A 26408-nucleotide genomic window follows, 5' to 3' on the forward strand; every position below is an offset into this window, starting at 1 on the left:
GAGGCAGTCCAGTAAACTGGCCACATTATGGGGCTAGCCGTCGGTATGCTGCGCTGAACCTGCGCAGCATACCGACGGCCAGTAGTGGGGCTAAAGATAGGGCTGAATTATAAGATGTATTAAATTCCCACCAAAAGTTGTGTAGCACGTTTGGTGTAGTAGTTTTAGTAAGCGGGATGACTCGAGTTCGATTCCGACCGCAGCACATTTTTAAGGTTTTTTTTTCTCATCCCCAAATAAATAAGACTATTCTTCTTTTATTATTTTAACATGTCTCAAACATTTTTTGCAGAGTACTATTACATTTTCTTTTTCAGATTTGTGGCTCTGGAGGATTTTTTTTAACAGGAAAATAAAGTCCGAAATTATAAAATGGTCTGAATCCCATCTTGTGAATACGAGGTTACAACGATAATTTTGGCATGGAGCCAGACTAAAATTTGTCACCGGAAAATGTTTAAGTACAAAAAAACAGTAACTGCGCATGTTCAGTGCATATCCGGCAAACTAACGTTTACTAAAGGTTTGCCGTCTCCGGCAAAATATACACTGCCTTATTATAAACCTGGTGATGCATTGTTCATTCAATTCAATCATTGTGTTGAGTCATGGTCATTCATGCACTCAGTTTATGACGCACTGTACTTCAATTCAATTCAATTCAATTCAATTCAATTCACTTTATTTTCCACATAAAAAAAGACAATCAGAGTTAATGTATACAAAATATGTGGATGGGGATCCCTAAAAAGCAATGCTTGTCGAGTAGAGATCCCCAGTTACAATCATACTTCCTGAACTGTAAAAACCTTACAGTTCTGAAAGTAGCTGTACAGAGGCAACAGTGGCGTTAGCCCAATAAATGTGGCCAATTAAATACTGGACTACCTCCATAAATAAAGGCCACACTTCCACCATGTACAAAAACATGTCGAACTTTGTCAAATTTTGATTTTCACATTGAGGCTTAGTTTGTAGGGTTTTTTTTGCTTTAGAAGCATACTCACCCCCTTTATTATAGGCTAATCAGGAAGTGCTGCCGTTTTCAGATGTCTACTCTATACTTGTCTATACTTGTAACTCGCCTGTGCATGACGTCGGTGAAGGGCAAAAAAACCTAATTTGATTAACAAGACTATCAACCGAATGGTTCTCAGATTTTAGTTTCCTTAAAAAAAAAATCCTCCAAAGCCACGGATCACTCATCATCATCATCCTTCGGCTGCGGAGCAGTCGACTACAAGCTTCTTCCATTTACTGCGATCATGGGCAAGTGTTGCCATTTGGTCTGGTCGCAGCATGCCATCACTATCTCCAAGCAAGCATTGAATATTATTATAAGTTAGATATAAGAGATTGTCCACCTGACGGATCACTAAGAAAGTAAGGAAAAAAAAGACAAGAAATAAACAATTTTCCCTCACACTTCATCACCATCTTTACACATAACATGAAATATAGACCAATGGGTTGCGGACCAATGGGTTGCGGACCAATGGATTGCGGACCAATGGGTTGCGGACCAATGGGTTGCGGACCAATGGGTTGCGGACCAATGGGTTGCGGACCAATGGGTTGCGGACCAATGGATTGCGGACCAATGGGTTGCGGACCAATGGGTTGCGGACCACTGGGTTGCGGACCAATGGGTTGCGGACCAATCAGACCAATGGGACGTCGGACTATAGAGAAGACCCGGAAATAAAAATAAAATTGACTTTCCAATGTCATTTTGAAAGTAAAATACTGAGAAAAAGGTCTTTAAAGTTTCGAATTTTGTAGTCGTAAAAATTAAATACGCCAATTGTTTTTCCTGAAAAATCTTCTATTCCACAAATGTTTATACTCTTTCTTTAAAATATGTGTTTTAGACATATGAGAGGTTATAAGTGTCAATAAACCTTAAAATTGCAACAAAAATTTGTCGTGTCCGTGCAACAAGTTCGTACGGTATCTCCTGAAATGAGCCATACGTGATACGCGAGTTTCAGAATGTCAAAAGGTCGTATAGGTTTCATTTAAAATAACCTGGATGTACACACAAAGTCAATGGACGTCGAGATATGACCTTGTTGCACGGAGCGTATTCGTGCGAGATAAAACTGTTGCAGAATGGAGTTACGACTTTGTTGCACTTACACGACGAATTACCCCCATTCCGAATTTTTTTTTTTTACAATTTCCTCCACTAGGGCATGTGCCCAGTTTTATCTCATTTTGCCAGAACGCCTCATGGGTCCATCACTGAGCAATCACTTGATGTCATGTCGGTACATGTAGTCAGGTCATAGGACATGATCAAGAATGACAAAAGCAAGAGTTGAATCTTGATGCCTTGTGGTCAACTTATCATTGATGTGGTGAATTGTGAGGCAGAACAAACTTTCTTCATTTATACTTTGCACAGCCCAAGAACATGATCTGCGGTTGACAAACGGCTCGACCAGCATGGAAGGACGACTGGAAATCTTCTTCCAGGGCGAATGGGGAACAGTCTGCGGTGAAGATTCTTTAAAGATAGAGGAAGCGTCTGTGGTGTGCCGTCAGCTTGGCTTCATCTATGCAGTGGAAGTCAAGTCCTTTGGGCCTGGTTCAGGAGCGATAGTCATTGATGACTTGAATTGTAATGGCAATGAGGCCAGCATACTGGACTGTTATCATGATAAGCTGGGCAAGTCCAATTGTGGGCATGGTTACGACGTTGGGCTCGTCTGCAGCAATGTTCTTACTACAGAGGTACCAATAACTTATGCTCCTGGTAAGTTCACAAAAAAATCTGCGTATCTGAATTGAGTAGAGGAGGTGGTTAATTAAGATCTAGTTCATTTGAGGCTTGAATTGTTTGCTTTTGTACTATTTGGTGTACCTGTATATCCGACAGTGCAACTGCAATGGATTCATATACAGTAAAGATGCTGTTGGTCACGCTAAGACATATCCTACTTCCATACCCGTAGTGCATCATTGGAAAAGGGAACAAGACTTTATTCATTTAGCGCTAGGTGACATTCCACCGGGTTGGGACACAGTGCGTGTTACATCCAAATATTTGGTTAGTAAAAGTATCAGTGCGTTCTAAACAATTGCTCAACATAATATTTGTGTTAGGGTGTTTAAATACTTAGCGAAAGTTTGAAATCATTAACAAAAAATATGAGCAAAAATGTATTAATTCAGACATACCTTGTCAATGTTACATCCAAATATTCTTTTTTTCTGTAAAATATTACCCAAACTGACATAGCATATTTATTGCTGGACACCTAATGCACAATGAAAAGCTTTTGTTTTGGTATGGTCAGGGTTCAGATATAGCAGAAACGATACCTTAATGTGGACGTAATGGTGTCAAAATCACTCGATATAAGTGTGACATTTGGGGTTGACACGGTGTCAATGTTACGTCCACAACCAATCTTTCATTTTGGCTCCATTTGATACCTGACTACCATAACGAAAGCTTTTCTTAATGTGTTGCATGTACATGTATACAGGTAGTATTAAATTAAATCCTATCCCTCTGTTGTTGTTGGTAGATGTTGAAGCAATTCTAAACAATGGCAAATTCCGACTGGTCGATGGACCTGATCCCTACCAAGGCCGTGTGGAGGTATTCCTCTACAATGCCCGAGCTTGGATGCCTATCTGCAACGTGGACTGGGACTTCACCAGAGCTTTGTTTGTTTGTAAGAAGCTGGGCTTCCGACCCGCTACATTAGCTGGGACAGGCAGCTACGGGGCCGGGGCTGGACAGATAGCCAACTGCTCGGCTGCAGCATTCAATTATCGTGGTTCAGTTGATTCGAATTGGGACAGCTGTCAAATAGTCAATGCAAGTGATGCAGTTGGTGAATGCTCTCACGACATGGCAGTAGACGTGATCTGCAGTGGTACAGAGCCAGGTACGTAAGCCATTTCTTGTAAGGTCATCTCGCAGTGTTAAAATGGCGAAATAAGAAGTGTTGAAACAACTATGGCCAGTGGCGAATCGATGGCTGAGTAGCAAAGCTCAGTGGAAGAGAGCTCTTGCAATTATCTTTGTCATCTCAAGTTTGACTAGGGTGCACCAGAAACCTATATTTTGCAATGCGCGCAATGAACGCAGTGTGATGCTTTTTTACAGACGGGCCATGTGGCCTTTCTCGGCCAATGAAATGACAGTATCCAAGCACACGATATAACAAAATTCTTAAGTTAAAAGTTGCAAACATGTGAAGTGGCACACAAAGGGCATCCATGTGAGTGCATATATGCAGAAAGTGGGCATACATACATTTTTGTCATTCACCAACCTAGCAGAAGTGAAACGCATATGAAAAACAATGTTTCATATTGCATTTCACCCATTACACATCCGGTGTGTGAATCGATCCTCAGTTACCTGATCAGTAAAATGAAGGATGCATTTTGAATTCTTGGTTTTGCCATCACTAACATACGTGTAATTTCAGTAACAAGGTATACTCCATGTTCTCTGAGGGCTTGTTAGAAAAACCTCACCAAGCTTACTCACCATTGCCTGCTTACAAAAGCAGACATCTTCCCAATCGGCCAACGAGCTTGCCGGTTGGGGCTGGCTCGTTCCAATCTTAAATAACACTACCAATATCTATTTTGTATGGTTGAATTCTGCTGTGATGTTTTCCAGTGGCGTACATTCTAAATCTTACAATTGCCTGGCTGTGAATTTCGAAGGGGGCCTTGTTTATGATGCCAATAAGCATCAATGCAAACTTCAGAGCTTACACTAAACCTTACATCAAAATGGTTTATGAAAGCTGCTCTACTGTTTGTTCTCCATTTTTCAGTGCAATTTAATACCTTTTCGCTGTTTGCAAGTAAGAAAATGACCTGTAAATCATCATTTTCTTTATTTCCCACTACATACCGGTGCACTTTGGGATGATCCAATGACCCCCCACCCCCTGTCAAAAGTGTGGGGGTGGGGTTTATTCTCCACTCCCCCCTCCCCGAATTAATTACGCCCTTGTTTGCCTCAAAAGCCCCAAAAACCAATACTCCAATTTGACAAAGATGTGACCTTTATTTGTTAAAGGCATACAGGACTATATCCGGTTCGTTGGTGGATCTCAACAATCTGAAGGTCGTGTGGAAATCTACAACGACAACGTGTGGAAGGGGCTGTGTTCAGACGACTGGACCATGGCAGAGGCCCAGGTTTCCTGTCGGCAACAAGGCTTGCCACCTCCCCCAGAGGTGGTCCCTGGTGGGACGTTTGGAAGCAGCAAGGCCGGCGATATCCTGCAGGTTTCGCTGGACTGTACCGGGCAGGAGTTTAGTCTGGCAACGTGCCCTCAGATGGCGAGACAGACACCCTGCGCTAGTGGTGATGCTGCAGTTCGGTGTGGTGAACCAATTGAAGGTGAGTTGATACAACCAAGATCCACTGAACTGAAACAAGTTAGGAAGCAAACCAGAAAAGGCCACATTATGATAGTCTGATGCCCAGATCAAAAGCTTCTTAACATTCTGACTGATCTTAAGTCACTTATGTACAGAGGAACTTCGCTATACCGAACACCGCTTTACCGAACATTCGGGTTTACCCAACATCATGCTTGGTTCTCGATTTTTGTGTGCAAAACATGCCGAACATGGTTGTTGAGAAATGTCAACAGATAGAAGAGCGACAGTTGGTTTTATTTCCGCAAGGAATAGAAGGAGAAAACCACCCACTGCTGTAGATAATAGTAAGCTTAAAAAGTCTGTAATTCAATAGTTGGCATGTGTTCAAAGTCGTCTACCAGGGCGTGCAAGGTGAAGTTCTGAAGGGCAGTATTTATTTAAAAGTGATTACTGGAGCACCGGCAGCTTAAAATCAATTTAAGTCGATTTTGATTTGATGCCAATTATTGTTGTCACCTGCAGCTCAGGAATTTGATTTGCGGCTGGTTAATGGCGAAACCTTTGCAGAAAATCGAGTGGAAATACTTCACCAAGGCGAGTGGGGAACCATTTGCCATACGATCTTTGACGGCAAGAACAAGGCATCGGTAGCATGCCATCAACTGGGATTCCTGTATGCAGAGGTGGCAACGAAGTCCTTCGGGCCACAAACGGAGAACATTGTCTTAACCAAGGTGATCTGTAATGGCAACGAAGAGCGGCTTGTTGACTGTTACCATGACGAACTTGGAACATCCACCTGTAGCTACGGTCAAGATTTGGGAGTTGTCTGCTCGAACGTTGAATCGCCAACACCAACTCCTAATCCCACACCAGGTGAGCATGCAATCACAGTACAGGTACTGTACCAAATTGGGACCTTGAGTGCAGATAAACATGAGTAACAAATTCAGGCCAACTTTACTCACTCTTTAGTCGACACAATTATCCAAAATGTTCAGGAGGAAAAGGCAAGGTCCTCAGTATTTCAACAGCCAAGTTTGAAGGCTCAATTCAATTTCTAAGAAGATTTTTCTTCAACATTTTGCACCTGAGAGTGAAACCAAGTGATCTCAATTTGAAGCTGGTATTCGTGGTCCCAGTCTGAGGTACCCACCTTCATTGCACCATTAGTTTGTATTTATTCTTGAAATCATTTGTCAAACCAGATGATGGCGAATTGCGACTTGTTGGCGGTCCGGACCCGTACCAAGGTCGCGTGGAGGTCTACATCGCCGAAGAGGGAAAGTGGGCCACAATCTGCGGAGAAGTCTGGGACTTAACCAGAGCCAACACCATCTGTCACTGGCTAGAGTATCGTCCTCCTACATCGTTTGGCACAGGGCTTAATGGTGGGGCGATGGGTGAAATTGCAAACTGCCCATTACGTTACGACTTATTTATCCCAACTTATTGTGAATTGACAAATACCTGCACTCATGACATGGATGCGTACGTGGTCTGTGATGCCAAAGAAGCAGGTGAGGCAAAGTACAGATGAAGCAACGGAATCGGTATTGGCATTGTTTGTTTTATCACAAATCTTGTACTTAAATGCCATGCAATATTTAGTGGTGTAAATGGAATTACCTACCTTCAGGTGCGTTTCATGGTAAAGGATGTAAAGGGGGCTTCTGCACTGCATGATACTCATTGTACTGTATTGCATTGTACATGTACAATGCAATACAGAGATTTTCGTCACACAGTGCTACCATAAATCTTTATCTTATTGTACTTTGTAGTTGGGTTCCACGTTGTCATTGTTCATTGTAGAATATTGGACAAGAATCAGAAACGTACATTATTACAAGTATCCTCTTTTTGTATCATGAGAGAAACAAGTCACATACAATGTATTTGATCTTTAAATCAGAGTTCTAATCAAAATATCAGCCTTTTGTCGGCGCAACAAACTTGTTGCTTTTACGGCTATGCATCATTCATATGTACGACAATTGAGCGCCACCTCTGTTCTCTTTAAACATCGTTCGCACGCGCATGTACGCTCCCATCCTGCTGCGTGTAGACCAATGTTTGATTCCACCAGCCCTGCTAACAAGGTGACGTTTTGTCACTTTGTGACAACATTTTACGCTTCAAACAAAAAACATGGATATTAGGCTTTTTGTCAAATGTTTATTTACGATAATTAAAAACGTAAACAATATTTCACTTTGGAACTTGGTCAAATTGTTCCTATGCAGACAAATATAAGAAAAGGCTAGTAAAACTCAAAATCAAACTTTATTGATTTTCAAGGTTTTTGTCACTTTGTGAGCAAAGCGACGATGTACAATGTATTTCACTGATCATTTTTCTTGTACCAGTCACAATACATTACAATTTATAAAACCTCACCCACAGATTCTCTATCTTGATTGGCCGAGAGCGAGTCACATGGCATTTGCTATTCTTGCTACCTTGCTGAGCATGCTAACAAGGTGACGTTTTGTCACTTTGTGACAACATTTTACGCTTCAAACAAAAAACATGGATATTAGGCTTTTTGTCAAATGTTTATTTACGATAATTAAAAACGTAAACAATATTTCACTTTGGAACTTGGTCAAATTGTTCCTATGCAGACAAATATAAGAAAAGGCTAGTAAAACTCAAAATCAAACTTTATTGATTTTCAAGGTTTTTGTCACTTTGTGAGCAAAGCGACGATGTACAATGTATTTCACTGATCATTTTTCTTGTACCAGTCACAATACATTACAATTTATAAAACCTCACCCACAGATTCTCTATCTTGATTGGCCGAGAGCGAGTCACATGGCATTTGCTATTCTTGCTACCTTGCTGAGCATGATGAAAAGTATAATACCCATAGCAACCAAAGTACTATACCCATAGCAACCAAGTACTATACGATGAGAACCGGTGTTGTGTGCAAAAGCATTACGGGTGTGCTCGTTGCGCATATTAGTCCTGAGCGCGCGCTGGCGCTACAGAGCTGGGTTCAAACATTTCGTGAAGGGGTAGTTTTGGAAAAATGCAAGTAACCTTTCACCTATTTTCGCATTCAATTTGAAGTACAATTTAATTGAATTGATATTGAATTAATCAGTCATCACCTAAAGACAAGCGAAATATATTGGCTGCTTTATCTCGTGGTGTAGTCAAACTAGCCTCCCGAGGTGATCCATGAAGCAATCTATTTTTTCCGAGGCGAACACCACTCGAAGCAGTCAATATTTGTACACTATGTGTTTTTTTTAACATAAGTTTCCCATCCACAAGGTATCGAGGGCCAGCCTAGACTTGTCAATGGCTCTGAGCGCACCGAAGGACGTGTTGAAATCTATGACCAGAACGCCTGGAGGACCTTATGTGCCGATGATCTGACACTCATTGGGCAGCAGATCGTGTGCCGCCAGCTAAGCTTACCCTTCCCCTCTGTGGAGACCACGGGGGGACTGTTTGGTGAGAGTCCAAGCTATGAGATGGTGGAAGATGTCATCAACTGTGTATCAAGAGAGACCATAGCTATTTCGTTGTGCGATCGGACGCCCAGACAAACCCCTTGCATTGGTGGCGCCGCTGCAGTTCAGTGTGGTATTTGGAATAACGGTGAGTACTGTATATCCCTAATTGCCACACATAATATCCAAGTGCTTTTCATAGTTTAGTGAATAGTGAATACTTTGTTGTGAGTACTTTGTCGTGAGTACGAGTACTTGGTCATGAGCACAAATACGAGTACAAGTATTAGACAGTTTTTCCATGAGTATGAGTACGAGTAGCAATAAATATCCTCAAGTACGAGTACATTATTATAATGAGTCAGTAGGAGCAAACTTAGATGTGTCATGCGTTTTTGAGAGTTTTTGGCTGTCAAATTAGACATTAAACAACTTGCAGAAAACCTCCCAAACAGTAGGAAACTGGTTCTTTTCCTGCATGTAGCTCTTAAACAATTTTAAATCCTTGCAGGAGAACATTTGCAAGAGCATGAGTAATTTGTCATGAGTATGAGTACGGGTACATTTTCATGAGTACGAGTACCAAAAATGTGCTCAAATACGAATACAGGCAACAGTCCTAAAGCACTGTATGAACTGTTTAGGTTATACTTTTTTTGCCTAACCCTGAACATGTACGTGACATCTGTGAAAACGGTTGGCATTGTGAATGTTAAGATTTGGAGAAAACAAGCATTCAGCCTATTGTTTGTGTCTGAACCATTTCAAAAAAACATTTACAATATTTGATGTAGTTGTTCTTGAAATAAAGAACGTGTACACATACAAACCAGCCTAGAAAGTGCTTATTACATTGTATGTGTCACAAAAACAAAAAGGCACGACATGTATACATGTATGTAAGTGAATGGTTTGCATGTCAGGTCGCATCGCATATCTTAAGCCATATTATAGTACATTTTCCCTTTTACTATTTTTTTAAAGACTATATTTATAAAAAATCTTCTCTGTCTTTGTTAAAAACTTGAGATCACATCGACTCGAACAACTAGATATAATTTATGAATCTAGATGATTATGCTCTCGTATCATACCAGTTTGTGGGTTTTTTTCTACGATTGTTCGAATAACTAGTTATAATTTATGAATCTAGATATATGCCCTCGTCTCATACCAGTTACTGTTTTTCTAGGTTGTGTCTTTGTGTGTCTCACTGTTTTCCATTTTGTCCTTGTCCATTTTGTCACTGTCTCTGTTTTTCTCGGTCATGTCCACTTGTCTGTCGATAGGTTAGGGTACAAAAGCGTGACGCTTCACCTAAATGTTGTCGTAAAATTGTTTTAGTATTGATCCATGTACATTATTATACACAATTACATAATTCATGGCATTTTGCTCTGTATAATATGTTTACACGGCATTGTAACATTTTATTGTGTGGAAATGGCAACATTGAAATAAATGTTTCTACTACTACTACTCTACTACTAAATCTGTGCAGCGACTGAAGGAGACCTGCGACTCAGTGGTGGTGATGATGCCACGCAGGGACGCGTCGAGATTTACCACAGTGACCAGTGGGGCACAATCTGCGCTGATCACTGGGATGCTAATGATGCTGAGGTCGTTTGCCACCATTTGGGCTTCCGGAACCAAGTTTATTTCTATAATTCTGCAGCTTCCCGGGCTGGAGGCACGCCAGTGTGGCTGAAGGACTTGATGTGCCAGGGGAAAGAGGAACGTATCTCGGAATGTCGTGCGATGCTTGGGGAACCAGTTGATTGCACTTTGAGTTCCCTGGCTGGTGTCCGGTGTGTGAATTCCCCTTTTACCAACTGTAAGTTGCATTTTTTTTCCAAATGTTCTTAGTTACCCAAATTGGAAAGAATTGAAGCTGTGGTTTAAATCTTTTAGCAGTTTGGTTCTTTTAGTGTAATGTCATGGTCTCCTAGATCTTGCATTGAAGTTGCGTGTGTTTGTCTTACTACAGTGTGGAAGTCGATGTCCATCTTGTTTGTACATTGTGCAGCCTATGGCCAGGCTTTGTGCTCAATCTATTGGCAATAAGTGCTCTTTACTGTACAGCAAAGCTTGGCAGAATTGATTTGAAAACCCCCAAACTATTTGAGTTGGCCAAGAAAGTGCCATAAGTTTCCTAATACGACATCTGTAATTTTACTTCAGAATTGATGCGTTGTTATAGATAATTTTTGGTGCAAAATCTCTTGTGCTTGTTCAGTATTTCTCTACACTTAAAAAAAAAAAATTACTTGAATACAAGAATGTCAATTTCGAAGTGTTTTCGTCTTCAGCAACTTAAATGGAAGAATTTATGGAAAGAGTAGCCAGCTTGTGGCTCATTTTGACCGAGAAAGTCACATATTACTCACAGTCATGCCAATCTCTCCTGCATACAATTATGTCCCCCAAAAAGTGTCGTCTATTTTTGAAAGAACTACAAAACCACGAAGTAAATTTTAAATATGTTTAATTGTGCACACTCCTTATCCTTGGTCTTCATGTAAATACCCACAAGTTTCATTTAATTGGTTGGGGATTGGAATCATGCCTGGCTATCAGTCACCATGGCAAGACCTCAGTTTAATGCTCAAGGGCAAATGATTCCATTTCCCAACAGCATCAGCCTTTTAATCACAACACAAAGGAGTTTACATAGCACATCTGAAATTGATTAAGGCAAGGACTTGGGTCACAGTGTGCAAAATGTTGCGATGATCAATTGACCAATGTGCAGTGAGGCGTGAGGGAAGTTAAATGAAGCTCATAGGGGTTTAGGCCAAGGATAAGGAATATCTGCACAATTACTTGATTTTCAAGTTATTTCAAAAATAGTTAGATGGACACTCATTTTGTGACATACCGTAAGTTCGGTCTTTATTATCTCAGATTATGAAGCACGCCTCGTTGGACCATACCCTAACCAGGGCCGTTTGGAACTACTGTACGAAGGTGCTTGGTGGACTGTCTGTGATAATGACTGGGACACAAAGGATGCAGAAGTAGTGTGTAGGCAGCTGGGCTTTGCCTCAGCTGTGGTGGCTTTGGTTGGCTATGAAACGGCTAGTACGTATGGGTCAGGAGAGGGAGGGATCCTCTTGTACAAGTTGGGCTGCAACGGCACAGAGGAGAGCATCATCAAATGTCCACTGTCATACCCATTTGCTGGTTCATGTCGACACAGAGAAGATGTCGGTGTTGTCTGCTTCAGCGAGGACTACCCAAGTGATGACCCACGGCTAAAGCCTGAGGATACTGGTAAGATTCGCACACCCAGTCTGTAAGACTTACAAGTTGTATTCATGATTTGTCGGTGATTGGTTGGCTTGGGTTGGGTCAGGTTAGGTTGGGATTAGAAAGGTCTGGTTCATTGGTTGGATTTGGGTTGGGTTTCTTTGGGTTTAGTTTCTTTGGGTTGAATTGGGTTGGGTTGGGCCATGTTTGGTTTGGCTTGGCTTGGTTAGGTTGGGCTTTGGGCTGGTTGGGTTGGGTTTGGTAGGGTTGGGTTGGTTTGGCTTGGCTGAGCTTGATTGGACTGGATAGGTTGGGGTGTGTTGGTTTGGGTTGAGTTGAGTTGGGTAGGGTTGGGTTTAACCCAGTGTTGGGTGGTATGTCTTTCTTTAACCCTAACTGCTCAATGCAGAAAGACAAACAGATCTACACAGCTATTGAACCTCGTTGCATTGAGCAGGTCAATAATGATAAGAGCTACCATTTCTGAGACGGTGACAAGTCCCATAGAGAAGTGTCACTATTATAACCCTGTCACGTCGCTTTGGTTCGTGTCTCTTCCTACAGGTTTATCAAGCGAGCAGATCCGTAATATTGTCCTTGGTTGCCTGTTGGGTGCCTCAGTGTTTTTCACAGTCTTGGGAGCTATCTTGAAAGCCAATAAAAAAAGATCACCAGAGGGTGCAGATGCATTTACCAGCCCAGCAGCGGGATCGGACACCGGAGATGTAGCCCTCACAGGTGTTGGCCAAAATGAGGTAAATGTATAGGCCATGAAAAATAACTCCCTATAATCAAGTGTTCCTGACCATAAGTATTTTTGTACTATCACAATGAAACAGAAATATCTGTTTCCAAAAAAATCCACGTGACCTGGGGCCAATTTCAGAGAGCTGCTTAAGCACAAACTTTGTTTAAGCACAAAAAAACCTTGCTTAATATAATGGGGATACCGGCCAAAACATCATGCGAAGTACATTGCTTGTGACTGGCGTTTAGCTGTTGTTTACTTGGCATAACAATCGCATGGAGTTTTAGTGGGTATTCCTGATTATATAAAGCAACGTTTTTTTATGCTTAAGCAAATTTTGTGTTTAAGCAGCTCTATGAAATTGGCCCCTGGACTCATGTCACGCACTATGAAAGTAAAAGTCTCCTCCTGAATAGAAAACCTGTTCTAACCATGGATATGTCAAAAGCATAATTTTCTACTAGTTGTATCATTCAATATTGGGTTTTGTCCTTCATCGACATATTTTATAGACACTGTCTACTCAGTGTTGTCACGAGTGATTGTGAGAAGAAAAAAAATCACTCGGGTGGGACTCGAACCCAAGACCATCTTATGAATAGTTTGGTTGCGGTACCTGCTGCTACATCAGATTAGAACCAGTCAGCAGACCCAGTCAAGCTTGGTGGTCAAGTGGTAAGACGTCAGCAATAGTAAGCAGGAGGTCAGAGGTTCAAGTCCCACCCGAGTGATTTTTTTTCTCACAATCACTTTGGACAACACCAATTATAAAGTGTTTATAAAATATGTCAGTGAAGGGCAAAACCCCATATTGAATTTACATCACCCGGACGCAAATTCCATCTTATGAAAAGTTACATCATTATTACCCCTACTTATATTGGGCCCATGTAATATTCCAAAGACCAACTCAGCTCCCTGGAGCTTGACGCTGCCATTTTGCACAAAGCACTTAAAATCAATCACAGACACCCTCTCTGCCCTCGCATATAATATGGGAATAAATGTGTGCTCGAGAGGTTTTTATCACTCTGTTTAAGACCACTTAGAGTCTGGGTGCTGATAATTACCCGAGCCGGAGGCGAGGGTAATTATCAGCACCCAGACTCTAAGCGGTCTTAAACAGAGTGATAAATACCGACCGAGCACATATTTATTCCCATTCATAAATACCTTTTCGGTTAAAAAATATCAAATAATTCGTTCAAAAAATCCAAATTTTGTTCAACAAGTTCACTTCATGCTTTTTGAAACATCCCTCTGGCAAAATAATGGAGTGTTCAGCTGGCGAGTAAGAAGTAAACAACCCTTTTATTGCGATTGACGCGCGCGTGGCATGTTCTGCGCGATGTCGCGCAGAACGCACCTGGGGCGTTGCGTTTGGAATTTTGAACTATAAAATTCTGTCCTACTGGTAGTGTTGCGCATGCCTACGTGAGGATTGTGAACGTTCAACCAATGAAACGGTAAGAGGCACTGGATTTTTAGGAGTCCACATTTTATTGTGACACTGGAAAAGTGTTTAAGACCAGCTAGCCATGTCTTTATCATCCGTTTAAGACCGGCCACATGACGGGCTCTCGACCAATAGGAATAGCTAAACTGTCTGGGGTATTTATGAATGCCCATTCACTCCTGGGTGGGGAGAAGCAATTAGTCATAAATTGTCTTGCCCAAGGACACACGCAAACCCCAGGCTGGACTGAAAACCTGTACAATCTGCAGAATTATCAACAGATCTTAAATTTGTTGCCTCGGACAACAAGACCACGGCACTCTAAATGACTCGATCATTAAACATATCAGAGTACCAACCTATGTAATTCAGTGTGTGTGTGTGTGTGTGCCCGCTTTACGTGTTCTTGGAGCTAATTTCACGGAACTCGTCTCATCATGCGAATTACATTTATAGCCCCGCTCTAAGATCGATCTTAGCTGCGACGCATCCTAAGACCGATTTCACTAAACTCATCCTAAGCAAGAGGCATAAAAACTACCAATTTGATGGCCATTTCAAGTTGTTTTTACCGCTTGACAAAACAGTCGTTGAAAAGAAATGAATGCTAATGAAGTTTGGACGTGTTGAACTCATCTTTAGTTTGGTGAAATTGATCCTAGGACGATTTGCGACTTAAGATGAGTTACCCTTCCTAAGACTTGTCTTAGCGTTTCGTAAAATTGGCCCTTAGAAAAGCATATTCATCAGTTAACACCCTTCTGCAGTGGAGTAATCTTGTCCGTTTTTTTATCATTGTTTTTAGGATGCCCCAATGTCATATGAGAACGCTATCAATGAACCAGGCAAGGTTGATCCAGCGATGGGTACGGAGTCAACAGCAGAACCTTCTGCCCTACCACCTAGATACGAGACCCTGGATGGAGCAGATGGGAATGCAGCTAACTGTTAGACAGTTGTGTCTTAACAACCACCCATCTCAGACCAAGAGATTTCCCCTGACAGTTGACCCAAGTGGTAAATATAGCTTTCGTAGATTGGTAACGGACAAATATCAAATACTGTAGCAAAAACATAATCAGTCTCTCTCTAGAGGAGTAGAGGGATATAAATTTGGTAACGCACGTTACAGTAACTCGTGTTACAGTTTGTCTGCCCACCTTTGGTACAAGTTAAAATAAGCTAACAATCAAACAAAATACTCATTTCGCATAAAATGTGAACCTTTCAGTCTGCCTTTAAAGTAAAAACTTGCAGTAACACTTGCATTGTGCATGTAAAAAACAATGTGCCAAAACGACTGCCTAAAATCTATAATTGTAGCCAAAACAAGTAATTTTTGTACAAAAAAGTAACTATTTTATCTCAGTGCCACATCACTCAAATGAAAGGTCTTGTTGCCTTTTATTTTCACACCACATTTGAAGTTGTGATGCTTTCAGTTTTGAAGATTTAATAACTTCCATTAATTTTTTCAGCCTTTTTCACATTCTCGTGGAGTTGTCCATTGCTAGAAGGAAGAGCAATGTAGAAAGAAAAAAAAATCTATGTTACAGGGTGAAACTCGTATACGCAAAGCAGATAGTTGAATTTATACTTATCTGCGTATCTAGTTTTTCTGCCCATGAGGCAGTTTTGCTTTTTTACGTCCGCCAAGGAGGTTATGATTTCACCAGCGTTTGTTTGTGTGTTGGTTGGTTGGTTGGTTGGTTAGTGTGTTTGTCTGTGAACAGGAAAACTCAAAAAGTTCTGGACGGATTTTCATGAAATTTTTTTAGGGGCGGTCCTTGGTACAAGTACAAATTGATTAGATTTTGGAAGTGATCCGGATCTGCATGTGGGAATGCAGGATGCAGGTTTTTCTTAAAGGATTTTTCACCCATCATATGCAAAACTTTCACCAGATCGCTCTGTGAGACCAGCTTCGTGTGCATGGCACTGACCCAGTCCAGTCATGTGGTTGCTAAGGCAAAGCGTCTGCCATTGTATTTAATAGCCAAACTGCCTCACATACCTATTGCATTCATATTTTAGCTGAGAAATTCCACACTATTGTGGATACATTTATATCAATTTTGTTAAACTAGAACTTAACTTGGTGGATGTATATGAATTTTAAAGTGGTATATATATATTTTATCAATATTTAATATATATTTAATCAAAAACACAACTATTCTAGTGTGTGTACTGTTTTCTATTCAAGAGGCTTATATATTTGTCAATTCCACTGCCTTCTGCCTGTAATTTAATGTAATACTTTTTTGCAAAGATGTAATGTAATAAGTGTGCCTTTCTCACTGCTTTTGCACCAATTTAAATGAGAAATGTAGCAACTCAGAGGAATGTGTTGTTAAACCATTCATCTCACTGAGAATTTCAAGTATGATGATCTTTCATTCCCATAATGATTATGAGTTTGTAAAAATTGAATGGCTGTGTTAATTTTCGTTCTCTTCTGGGAACATTAATTTCCTGACGGCATTACATGTATATTATATTTGTAGCTGGTTGTTTTCCTATGTTTTGTATCTTGATAAAAGGGTATCAAGCGATGGTGATTTGTTTTCTGGTAAGCTGCCCATATAGGGTAACAGTAACATATAATATTATAACGCCCAAGTTTCAGCTTGATAGAATTATGTTTAAGTTAACCCTCCTGCGATTTGAACAGTCACAAACAGTCATAAATCAATCCTCATTCCCTGCCATGCCCTTTACACAGGCTAGTCATGAACATTCAGATCATATTGTGAGCGAGCTCTGTGACTAGTCAAATTCAGTCAATGGACAAAAGTAGGCAAGAAGTTGGCACAGCTGGCTTAGCAATCACCTACAGTCAATACCACATAGCTGTATCAAGCTACATAAACAGTCAGAGCCAGTCAATCCTGCGTTATGTAGGCTTGGAGCTCTTTAAGTGTTTAAATTGATTTTGAGTGAAAGGACAACTTTGCACAGAATGTATGTTTGCATCCAGGAGGGTTAATTAGAGAAAGGCTTTTTCTTGACGATGACTAGAACTTGTATTGTATCCACAGTTTTATGTTTGCGGATAATTATCTATACCGCCTAGGGTCATGGTGTCACTCATTGCTTCTCTCCACCCAGGAGTAAATGGGTACCTGTGAGGGCAGAGATGGTTATTGTGATTGACTTAGCTTCCTTGTGCCTAACAGGCTGCATCGAGCTGTATACTCCCCACCCCAGGGAGCTGAGATGGTATTTAGAATGTTTTATGGGCCCAATGAGCAGGGGTAATAATGATGTAGCGCCTTGAGCACCAGTCGTGGTGGATATTTGCAGTTTATAAATACCCACTATTATTATTACTTAATATGTAGTACATACACTTACATGTACATACATTTACATCTACATACATGTTGGACAAATAAGCTTTGACAAAAGCTACTGGTTTCCTGAAAAGACACTCCGTATCTGAAATAGGAATGATCTCTTGCCGAACCCTTTATGCCAAGTGACAGTAATATTGTGAAAACAATTGCACATTCAGTCAAATAGACCATTTATATAAATCTATTTAATACAATGTATTCGTCTATTTTTGTTTTACCATTCATGTGATATATTTAAAAAGTAGGTTATAAATGGGATATATTTTTTAATAAGGCATTATTATCTGTAAATTTGGCACTGAACATTTCCCGCTATTTTTACTATTTTAAAAGATGTAGACAACTGAAATAAGGTTTTGGACAACATTTTTAATAAGGCTTGTATATAATTGTTATGTTTCGGCGAAACTTTTTGTAATTTGCTTGTACAATGCAGCTGTAATAGTCACTTGTAGTCATCACATATAAAGATCAATGCCCCGAAGCACTGAATCAAGATACACCAAAGTAAGTGGTGGGGTTCTTCAAGGAAAATATGTTTAATTAAAATTCGTCGATTGAAAGCCAGGAGGAGTTTGTTACACCCCCCACCCGCAACCAATCCCCTTGGATCTTCCCTAGTGATCGTACATGTTTGTATTTGCTGTGCATGTTAGTGAAACAAGTGCATGTACATACCCATTCAATTGAAATGTGATTTATATGGTTTCCAGATTATCTGAAATATTGAAGTACTTTTTACCAGACTCTCGTGCCATGTGTACATCGTATGCAAATAAAATAGCTGATTTACTTTCATGTATAAAATTCCATTCTTTGAATACACGTATTTAAATAAGGTTCCCAAGGTCAGTCAAGTCACTGTGTTTGTCCGTTTGATGATGTAAACCGTCTTTGCTTTAAAGCATTTTTAATACATGTATGAATATTTTAACATTGTACATGAATGCTTTGTCTAAAGTGCACGGTTATATATTATAATCTTGGGTTTTTTGTATCATTGTATGGAAAATGATTTTGTACCAGCATTTCATGCTGCACATACATTGAATGTACTAATAGAAAGAGAACATTAACTTTGTACCGGCATAGTATTTGCTGATAGAATGGATCATGTGTAATATGCTTGTTGGTGAGAATTTTTAAATGTGTCTGACAACTTTTGAAAGGTTTCCAAGTAAAATGCATGTATTCCCAACATATTTATAATATCAATTTAGCACTGATGTTATGTTACAGTGATATTATATTTTCTCTGATGTTACATTGATTCTGCTCCTTTATTAGATTTGCTGCATGAGGATGAATTAAAATTGAAATCTTAAATAAAAAGCCACTGCAAACTTCTTTCTGAAATCTATAAATCGTGTGTTGAGGGCCCAATGTTTCGACTAAATGGCAACGTCTTTCTCCAACACAGAAAACATAAAGTTAGTCATTTCACTCATTATCGTAAAAATTGAGTCATTTCGTCCATGAAGTGGCACACTTGGAGCCATATTGTGTCACTACACGGACAAAATGAGTAGGCCATATTGTTTTTTTACGATAATGAGTCAAGTGACTCACTTTGAGTTTTCTGTGAAGGCAAAAACCGTATCAAATCAGTATTTAGAGGGAACACAAGAATGGATGGGGTCCGCTCATAAGTCCGACGCCTCATAGGTCCGTCGCATCATAAGTCCGACAAAATCCCCTAACCAAATAAAGGCCCATAAGCGGAGGGCGCGCCACATAAATAGTAGTCTCGATAATTATCCACCACCAAACTCGTTTTGGGGGCAACAACTCCAGAAATACAAGATGTTTTAAATTGAATGTTCGTATTGTGATTTGTCATTATGCTTACCATTACAAGATTTAATTTCATAAGAAACCGTCAAACAATGAAGCAATATTGACCGTAACAACACAGTGTTTTAAGCGCTACAAGTGCAATCGGAATGAAAATCAATGTGAATTTTCGCGTGTAAAACACATTGTTACGATCATATTATTTTTAGTATTGGACTGTTTCTCATGATATTCAATACCCCTCTGTTACACATCGTGGAGGTAAATTGCACGAAATTTCAGTTTAATACATGTTGTATTTCTTGAGTTATTAATCGGAAACTGAGTTGTTATTTTTGTTCAATAGTGCAGCATCCGCACCAATATTCTTTTATTTAATAGAGGGCGCGCCACATAAATAGTAGTCTCGATAAATAATCCACCACCAAACTGGTTTGGGGGGAAACAAGTGCAGAAATACAAGATGTTTTAAATTGAATTTTCGTCTAGTGATTTGTCATTGTGTTTAAACATTACGAGATTCAATTTCATAAGAAACCGTCAAACAATGAAGCAATGTTGACCGTAACAATACATTGTTTTAAGCGCGACAAATGCAATCCGAATGAAAGTCAATGTTTATTTTTCGCGCGTAAAACACTACATTGTTACGATCATATTATTTTTAGCGTTGGACTGTTTCTCTTGATATTCAATACCCCTCAGCTACAAGTGCAATCGGAATGAAAATCAATGTGAATTTTTCGCGTGTAAAACACTACATTGTTACGATCATATTATTTTTGTTATTGGACTGTTTCTCGTGATATTCAATACCCCTCTGTTACACATCGTGGAGGTAAATTGCACGAAATTTCAGTTTAATACATGTTGTATTTCTTGAGTTATTAATCGGAAACTGAGTTGTTATTTTTGTTCAATAGTGCAGCATCCGCACCACTTTTCTTTTATTTAATACAGGGCGCGCCACATAAATAGTAGTCTCGATAATTATCCACCACCAAACTCGTTTGGGGGGGCAACAACTCCAGAAATACAAGATGTTTTAATCGGGTCATCGTACTCGCGTAACGATGTTGCTGACTGGCTGAACGTATGACCTCAACATCCAAGTCCGCGAAATTCGAACAGACAAATGATCGACAATTTTCGTGTTTTTTTACGGCTTACTGAGCAATTTTTATCGTTGGGGATAATCAATTTTAAAATATATATCATCATTTTACAAATTTTCAGCTATGAATTAAGTTGTCCCCAGCTTTGTTGCACGAAACAACAGCTTAAAATGGGATGTATAGCGGCCTAAAAGTAATTATGTTGATTATACTTTGAATGGATTTAATTTTTCAGTGGGATAAGTTCAACTTCAAAAGTAAATCGTCAAAATTTGACCCTATCATATTGAAAAGGTTTGGACATTATTTTGTTCGTCACAAAACTGTGTGTACACGCTCAGTACGTGTGCGCATACTACGGTGGCCCACAACTGTCACGGCAAAAGCAAAAGCGCCGCGGCAAGCGCAACAGCGCCACGGCAAGCGCAAAAGCGCCACGGCAAAAGAAAAAGCGCCACGGCAAAACAAAAAGCGCCGCGGCAAGCGCAAAAGCGCCACGGCAAGCGCAAAAGCGCCACGGCGAAAGCAAAAGCGCCACGGCGAAGGCAAAAGTGCCACGGGTTTATTGGGAAGGGGCGTAATCATACATGCCGCTACTACATCATAAATTAAAATGGGAAGGAGAATGGCCGCCACCAGGAATTCTTATTAAGCACAGAATTTAATTCTTTGAGAAGTGATTTTATGGCTGAGAAAATAGCAAGGAAAACCGGTCAGTGAAGCAACGTTCAGGGACTGATAAATCGTCGATATTAATTTGTTGTAGGATGATTCCAAGATTATTCCAAGAGAGTTCCTGCCGTGAATCAGAGTTTATAAAGGAGAGGGAAAGTAGGACTCGCTATATCAGCACCATCAGGGCCGTTCCTCATTTCTTTACATTTCGTGGGATGCAAACAATTACGAGGACGGGAGGCTCTGTGAGCTGATGCATTTTTGAAGACATTTTTTTCCCCTTCCGACTAGCATGCAGAGAAGAGTTCCGTTAATTTGAGCCTTTTTTCACAGGTGTGTATACCAGTGTAGGCACGAAAGTGAGCTGCCCAGAGTGTATGAGTTAATTTTTTTTTTCTTTTTCAGTATAATTTTATCATACACATCTAGGAAGTCGATTAAGGCTCTCCTGCAGGGCTGCGGCAGTGGGTGGGTAAGGCTTGTCAACACGTAACTCGCCCGCGGGCCCATTAGGTTAGAAATTCCCAGAGAGCGGGAATTTCAAAACTCTTCGCTGAACGTTGCTTGCACTGACCGGTTTTCCTTGCTATTTTCTCATCCATAAAATCACTTCTCAATTCATGGTGGCGGCCATACTCCTTTCCATTTAATTTTAGATGTAGTGGCGGCATGTATGATTACGCCCCTTCCCAATAAACACGACTGAGTTGAAGATAACTCACAAATCGAGAAATGGATCGTTCTATTAGACAGTTGCAACGCTTTCGACAGAGGAGGTTAGGTCGTGGATTTCATGTAAGGAACGTAACACAGGCGAAGACTTTGGATATAGAATAAGAAAGAAAGAAATTAACTTAAAAAGGGGGGGGGTAAGGGAGAGACACTAAACAAAGGAGAAGTGTTATCGTTGAGATGCACAGTTCTAAGCTCTTCTATGAAATTTGGTGGCTCTGAAAAGAGCCGTTTGCTTTGTTTCGAGTGAATACGGAACTATTTGATGCCGGAAACAAGCCCTCTTTCTGCCCTGCAGGCTGATTCTGCGATGATGTGGAAGACTGTCCACAGGGCAACTCATCATCGCTATCGCTAAGCATCATGAGGTCTTGTTCGGCTTGTTGGTTTCGTGAGCCGGGGGTGGGTGGGCCAATGAGTTCTAGGTTCTGAGTTAATTTTTTTTCTTTCTTATTCTATATCCAAACTCTGGGCAGCTCAATTGTGTGCCTACACTGGTATACACACCGGTGAACTCATGGGCGTCGCCAGAATTTTTTCTAAAGGGGGCAAAACATATTTTCCCCAAAAAATTCTTGTATTTCTGAACAAATTCTCGATTTCTCAGTTTTAGACGGGGGCAGGGACATTTTGCCCCCCCCCCCCCAACTCATTCAATTTACACCACTATGACTTCGCGCCTCTTTTTCTTTTCTTTTTTTCTCTCAGTTTTTCCCCTTCCTTTTTTGTGTGCTATTCCAGGGGGGAGCGCCCCCTTGTCCCCCTCGCGACGCCCATGGGTGAACTAAGTCTCAAATTAACGGAACTCTTCTCTGCATGCTAGTCGGAAGGAAAAAAACTCTTCAAAAAAATGCATCAGCTCACAGAGCCTCCCGTCCTCGTAATTGTTTGCATCCCAAGAAATGTAAAGAAATGAGGAACGGCCCTGATGGTGCTGATAGCGAGTCCCACTCCTTGATAAACTCTGATTCACGGCAGGAACTCTCTTGGAATAATAATTATCCTACAACAAATTAATATCGACGATTTATTTCCTGACCGGTTTTCCTTGGCCTTGCTATTTTCTCAGCCATAAAATCACTTCTCAAAGAATTAAATTCTGTGCTTAATAAGAATTCCTGGTGGCGGCCATTCTCCTTCCCATTTTATTTTTTGATGTAGTAGCGGCATGTATGATTACGCCCCTTCCCAATAAACCCGTGGCACTTTTGCCTTCGCCGTGGCGCTTTTGCTTTCGCCGTGGCGCTTTTGCGCTTGCCGTGGCGCTTTTGCGCTTGCCGCGGCGCTTTTTGTTTTGCCGTGGCGCTTTTTCTTTTGCCGTGGCGCTTTTTGTTTTGCCGTGGCGCTGTTTCTTTTGCCGTGGCGCTTTTGCGCTTGCCGTGGCGCTGTTGCGCTTGCCGCGGCGCTGTTGCGCTTGCCGCGGCGCTTTTGCGCTTGCCGTGGCGCTTTTGCTTTTGCCGTGACAGTTGTGGGCCACCGTAGTATACCCTGTTCAGGCGCAGGGGAATCCTGAAATCCTAAAGTGGAACTTTTTATGCGAGCGCGCGGAGCGCGAAGCCCTGAATGCATATGGAGTCCGGAGCCGGGCCCCGGGAATTTTTTGGATTCTAGATGCTCTATGCTACAATCATCTGAGGCATTTCCTGGCCACTTTCCCCTGACTTTGAATGAAATGTGCTCGTGTTTAGGGAGATGGGGGTAGGTCATCAAAGTTGATATATTACATCACAAACATCACATCAAAACTGTAGCTTGATCCATGATTTTGAGTCGTCACTAAGAATCAGCTCATAACTGCCTGCGTCCTCAGGCGTAAAGTAAAACACGACTGTGCGTACGTACGTGATTGTGTTTTGCACAGAGCTGTGAACTGCCGTATATGAAGCGACCTCGCGCGGCAGCTCGTGCTGACATGACAGAATGTCTTTTGCCATAATGTTGCAGAACCGGATTGTAGCTTCGCGGGGTTTTGTGCAGCGGTGTTTATTTACATTTTTCATTTTTCTTCTTCCCTCTTCCTTTCCCCTTCCTTCTCCGTTCTTCATTTTCCGTTCTCCGTTCTTCAAAATGGTCCATTTTGACATGCCCGTCCCTTCGTGAAAAACAGTGACGATCAGTGCTACAAAAAATTAAAACAAAATATATTTTTTGAAGTGAAATTCAAAAACAGAACGAAGTATGGTGATCCTAATATATACTTGAAATACTTAAAATACCCCCCTAAAAAAAACTTTACTATACTATACTCTTAAAAAAGCAGATTTTAAAGGCTTTAGATAGTTCACTAAATCAAAGATACTGGGAAGATGCAAGGGGTTGTATATAATGGAAATACCTTGAGAAAGTCTTCACATTCGTAAGCCGAAAAGACGGCACGATCGTGTCTTAATACCGGGTGGCGAGTAGGCCTATTAAAAATAAGATATGTTGGGACTGATCCGTCCGATATATTTTCCCACTTCAAAAGCCAGAACGCATCCGTACCGGCGCTAAGTTTTTTCTGTGGGCGATGCAGGCCTCTAAGTGTTCTCCGAGAAAGGGGAGAGGAGGGGATATCCAAGGAAACGGTCAATAACATAGGTAGGTGTAAAGAATAGTGTACAAATACCCCCTAACCAAGCTGCATCTGTCCTGTCCGTATTTTGTGCACAGTCGGACGTCACGGTACCAGTATATTTTTGGGTGTCGGAGAGATAGAGGGGGGGATTGCATTATTTTTTAAAACAATTTCTTTGCACAATCTTTTTGACAGAGCTGGGGTGGGGGGTGGTGTGACCTCCGAACACTCTGGATCCGCGCCTGGGCGACTCGTGTACCATGCTACTGTGAATTCGATAGTATGTGCCGGAGCAACGTCAGATCGAACGTCGTGTCCAAAAAAGTCTTTCTTATGATCCTCAATAACCATGTTGTTTACAAATAGAACTGAAAAAAAAATCAAAACTTTCTGTGAGCTTTCAAATGAGACATCGCACGAAAATAAAAACTCGGCCCATGTCAACCGGTCCTTTTAGATGGAAATAAAAACTGCAACATTGCTTGATTGAACGTGATATTTTTGTATTATTTTGTTGGGTATAAATCTTTCTTCTTCTTTTTTTGCGCGTGCTCTTCCAACTTTTTGAAGGAAGCGTTCATTTTTACCAAGCAATTTTCGATTGACATAAAATTGTAACGGAAAGGCTATCACACATTATGGCCAACTTCTTAACGAAAAGGTGTATATTATACAAATATTGAATGCTTCGAGTGGTGTAGTAAAACTAGCCTCCCGAGGTGATCCATGGACCATTGAGGGAAAATAGAATGCTCCATGGATCACCGAGGGAGGCTAGTTTTACTTCACCACGAGATAAAGTATTCAATATTTGTTTTATAACACTTCAACCACATATTCTGCTTGGTTATAATATTTAAATTATTTCAATCTGAACACAGTTGAAGTAAACTTCAATTTCAATACAAAACTGGAAGAAAATGTATTTCTCTCTTCCAAACTACCCCTTCGCGAAATGTTTGAACCCATCTCTGCGGCGCGCTCTCTTTGGAACAAAACGCGCTGCGTGCAACGCGCATACCAGCATGCATTTGCACACAAATACCGCGACGTGGAAATAGTACTTTGGTTGCTAATGGTATAGTACTTTGGTTGCTACGGGTATAGTACTTTTGGCCGTGCACAGAAAGATAGCAAAAATAGAAAGTATCATGTGACTCGCTCTCTGCCAATCAAGGCAAAGAATCTGTGGGTGAGGTGTTATAAATGGGGTTATTGCATGAAAACTAGCGCGAGTGCACAATAAGCTCTGGAGCGGTTCCGGAATGTCTCACTTCATACGCGAAATAGACGCGCATGCGCATCGATCGAGACAAAGGGGCGTGTTCCGAAAACTTTCGCCAAGAGGGCATTTCGTGATGACGGCATTGAATTTGGTCAATTTTGGTCAATCTGTATTTGGTATTTATATTTGGTCAATTGGTAGTAATATTTTATGGGAAACCGTTTTTGGTTAATTTTCGGGGGACAGACATACCGATCGACCGACTGACAAACCATGCAACCACGAAGTGACATGTAAAAGCTTCCTGCCAGAACTTAAAAATGAGACAGGGAAAACTATATTTGATGCTTCCAACTGCTACCAAAATAGATAAAGGCGTTCGGATTTAGAGGATACGGGCTAGTCAGGTTTATGGTTAGCGAGAGGAGGGAATATTACTGACCCCCCCCCCCAAAAAAAAAAAACGGCCAAAAAATCCTCCCTACGGATTAAGATGTCTGCAGTACCATTTTGTCATTGTCGGGTCTTTGTACGCTGATTAATATGTGTTATTTTGAGTTACTTATTATCACAATTTTAACGGAGATGATAAGAGAAGGTTCTCAAAGCATAGATTCAACTTTTGAGCAATCTTTGAAATTTCAAATTGTGTTGGTGA

The 26408-nt window shown here is 40.8% G+C and overlaps 1 protein-coding gene across 1 annotated transcript; it reads left to right on the forward strand.

Moving 5' to 3' along the window:
• The first annotated feature begins 1265 nt into the window (after window positions 1-1265).
• On the forward strand, window positions 1266-15935 carry LOC119743732 (deleted in malignant brain tumors 1 protein-like). The gene is made up of 11 exons (XM_038220053.1): window positions 1266-1269; window positions 2408-2758; window positions 3537-3902; window positions 5057-5383; window positions 5890-6243; window positions 6576-6887; window positions 8656-8985; window positions 10339-10674; window positions 11745-12113; window positions 12654-12844; window positions 15099-15935. The coding sequence occupies exons 1-11, from the start codon at window positions 1266-1268 to the stop codon at window positions 15243-15245; spliced, it is 3087 nt and encodes a 1028-aa protein (XP_038075981.1). The 3' UTR covers window positions 15246-15935.
• The last annotated feature ends 10473 nt before the right edge of the window (window positions 15936-26408 follow it).

The sequence above is a fragment of the Patiria miniata genome, unplaced genomic scaffold (assembly GCF_015706575.1).
Source record: "Patiria miniata isolate m_02_andy unplaced genomic scaffold, ASM1570657v1 HiC_scaffold_12, whole genome shotgun sequence".
NCBI lineage: Eukaryota > Metazoa > Echinodermata > Asteroidea > Valvatida > Asterinidae > Patiria > Patiria miniata.

What these genes read in the sequence shown, in the direction of transcription:
- LOC119743732 (XM_038220053.1), top strand. An exon ending in GTGTGGTGAACCAATTGAAG is followed by an intron (nt 5,384 to 5,889) that starts GTGAGTTGATAC and finishes TGTCACCTGCAG; the next exon opens with CTCAGGAATTTGATTTGCGG. An exon ending in GTGTGGTATTTGGAATAACG is followed by an intron (nt 8,986 to 10,338) that starts GTGAGTACTGTA and finishes AAATCTGTGCAG; the next exon opens with CGACTGAAGGAGACCTGCGA.